General features: G+C 34.2%; 1 protein-coding gene across 1 annotated transcript in view; it reads right to left on the bottom strand.

The window, feature by feature from the left end:
* LOC138043717 (ADP-ribosylation factor-like protein 3) overlaps window positions 1-2,500 on the bottom strand; it is a 7,727-nt gene that overhangs the window by 458 nt on the left and 4,769 nt on the right. Inside the window, exons 7-8 of the mRNA XM_068890127.1 lie at window positions 1,927-2,013; window positions 1-1,430 (exon numbers count right to left, since the gene is read on the bottom strand). The exon at window positions 1-1,430 is cut by the window's left edge and continues 458 nt beyond it. Of these exons, the coding sequence (XP_068746228.1) occupies window positions 1,389-1,430; window positions 1,927-2,013 (129 nt within the window). The 3' untranslated portion in view covers window positions 1-1,388. The remainder of the gene's footprint in view (window positions 1,431-1,926; window positions 2,014-2,500) is intronic.

The raw sequence follows: 2,500 nt of genomic DNA, 5'->3' as shown, positions 1-2,500 counted from the left end.
AATTTGACCCAACTACTCTAAGCTCTCTTTTGCAACAGGCCCAAAAAATTACACAGTCAACCTGTCACATGTGACCAGTATCGACAAGACTGAAATGAATGTCCAAATTCCTCTTTTGAGGTTTGAATGGTATCTTGAAGATTTTTCTGAAAGTTGCTGCAAAGCAGGCACAATAATTGAACAACAACTCAACAAACACTTGATATAGTTTTCACTTTTCAAACACCACTTATTTTGCAATACATCAAAAGTTCATAGCTAACTATTTTTGAGGTATGACTGAAACATCCACAGGAATTCAGAATCTCAAGGGCAAAGTTCAAAACTGGCATGCAAATTTGAATACTCAGTTCAAATTTCAAAACAACTGGTCATGCATGACATAGCTCAACTGTAAAAAAACTAGAGATTTCTGTTTTCCTAAGAAATAAAACATTGCAGTTTAACAGGACCAATTTGGCTTTATCTGTCCTCCAGAACAATCAAGTACTTGCTCCTTTGTTCTTCACGTAATCAATTCTTTAGGAGCTAAGTCCTGGCCAAACAGAAGTTGCAAATCTTACTCTATGCATAAAGTTTGGAAAGATAAACTGCTCTCACAAGTACCCATTATTAGGGCTGTCAACTGCAACAAGATACTGTGGAAATTGCACCTGCTTAAGTTAAACTTTGAGCACAAAAGTCTCTGTAAAATACCATTTTCAGTCATTGCAATTTTTGGGCATGCATACAATTGACAAAATGATCTGGGTTTAATTCTTTAAATCAAGAATTAAACAAGACTACAAGACTACAAGATTCCTACACCTGTAAAAATTAGGAAAAACATTGATAGGTTTCACAGCCAACCTCTTTTTGTATGATACAGCAATTAGGGGTGATAGTGATTGGATTATCCCAGGACAGGGTCTCAAGAGACTTTGAGTTAGCGAATGGCATAGGTGGAGGTTAATACATGTACAATGCGCAAGAAATTCTTAACACTAGTTAAAGTCCTGCAAAGATTTCTTTAAGTGAAAACTGTAGAGGCCATTTCATTTATTTGTACTTAAAAATGGGGTGAAAAAAAATTCTAAGCTCAGAACTTTTTTGGCAAATTTAAAATGCAGGACCAAAGAAATTTCCAAAATCACTGATTGTTTACAGCACTTAATAATCACTTAATGTAATGCTGAAAATTTACTTATTTCTATTACATGCTAATCACTAACACTCACTTTGAAGGGCATACAAGCTGATCTTACACAAGATTGGTATCTCAATTGTAACTGCAAATTATTCACATCTCCTGTATCCCTGAAATGACGACATGCTTTTACAAATTTTGAAAAGCAGTATTATTATTGAAAGTACACGTTCCTTTAGGTGCTAATAAGTTGAAGCTGCATTCAGGATCTTTTTGTTGACTTCAAAACCCACTCCATTCCTTGCTGCAAGAAACAAAAAATTGTTACATGTATGTACACTTCCAAGAACATGCAATTTGATTGTTTCTGGTTACAGATGAAACTTTCCAGTCTTGCAAAGTCCACCAGAACTGATTTGCAATAAATCGCCACAATCTCAATAATCACTTAAATTGCATTATTCTTTGGTACATGTAAGTTCAAACTTTAAGGTGGCTCAAACCAGTCCACTGATTGACAGTAACGATTCTACAGTCAAGTCCCCACGAATTAAAAGCAACCAATTCTCAAGTGCATGTTTCACACAAAACTCAGAGATAGAAAAGGAAAACCAGGTTTACAATTAATTAGGCAGATGAAATCTATTGCCCTTGACTCATGACACTTTTTTTTATAGATGTAATAATACAAATTATAATTATTTGATGCCATCTGTAATACATCACTGAACAAAAATTAATGCACTACTGATAATATGGAATTTACAAGTTGAAATGTATTATGTTAATTACTATGGTACCTCTATTCCCTCCCCATTTTTGGCTGAACAAGGTTGAATATGCCATGACCTATCTCTTATACTGCAAAAGTCCAGGTCATCCGAGATCTGCATACAAAAAGTTATCAACAGAATAAGTATACATGTAATAAATAATATTGTTGTTCATGTCAACTCTTCCACTTTCATATTATTTCCTGTTTAACAGACCCATACACTCAATGACCAAACAAAAGATTTTGTATTCATGTAAAACCTCTCATTCAGTGTGAGTGCAATGTAAAGACAAACTAAGCCTTTATTCCACATGGACTCCTAAATGGCTGCCAAGTGATAAAGGTGAATAACTATTACCGGTAATCTCATTTTTCCCGGCAACATACATGTAAGCTTTTTTATACACTTACTCAACAAATGTGAGGTTTTGAGAAACAGTGTTATGTTTACATTATAAACATATTCTGAAACAAACATACACTTGTCTGAAGATGAATTAGCACTGATGCTGTCTTTATTACATGTACAACTACTGTAGCCTCAAATAGTCTTTCAAAGCTTAGAAAGATTATTCTTCATTATTGGTAGCTGTTTCCTT

Source organism: Montipora capricornis, chromosome 3 (genome assembly GCF_036669925.1).
Source record: "Montipora capricornis isolate CH-2021 chromosome 3, ASM3666992v2, whole genome shotgun sequence".
In the NCBI taxonomy this organism is placed as follows: Eukaryota; Metazoa; Cnidaria; class Anthozoa; order Scleractinia; family Acroporidae; genus Montipora; species Montipora capricornis.
The sequence above is the reverse complement of the archived record's forward strand: the minus strand, read 5'-3'. Positions and strand labels throughout refer to the sequence as shown.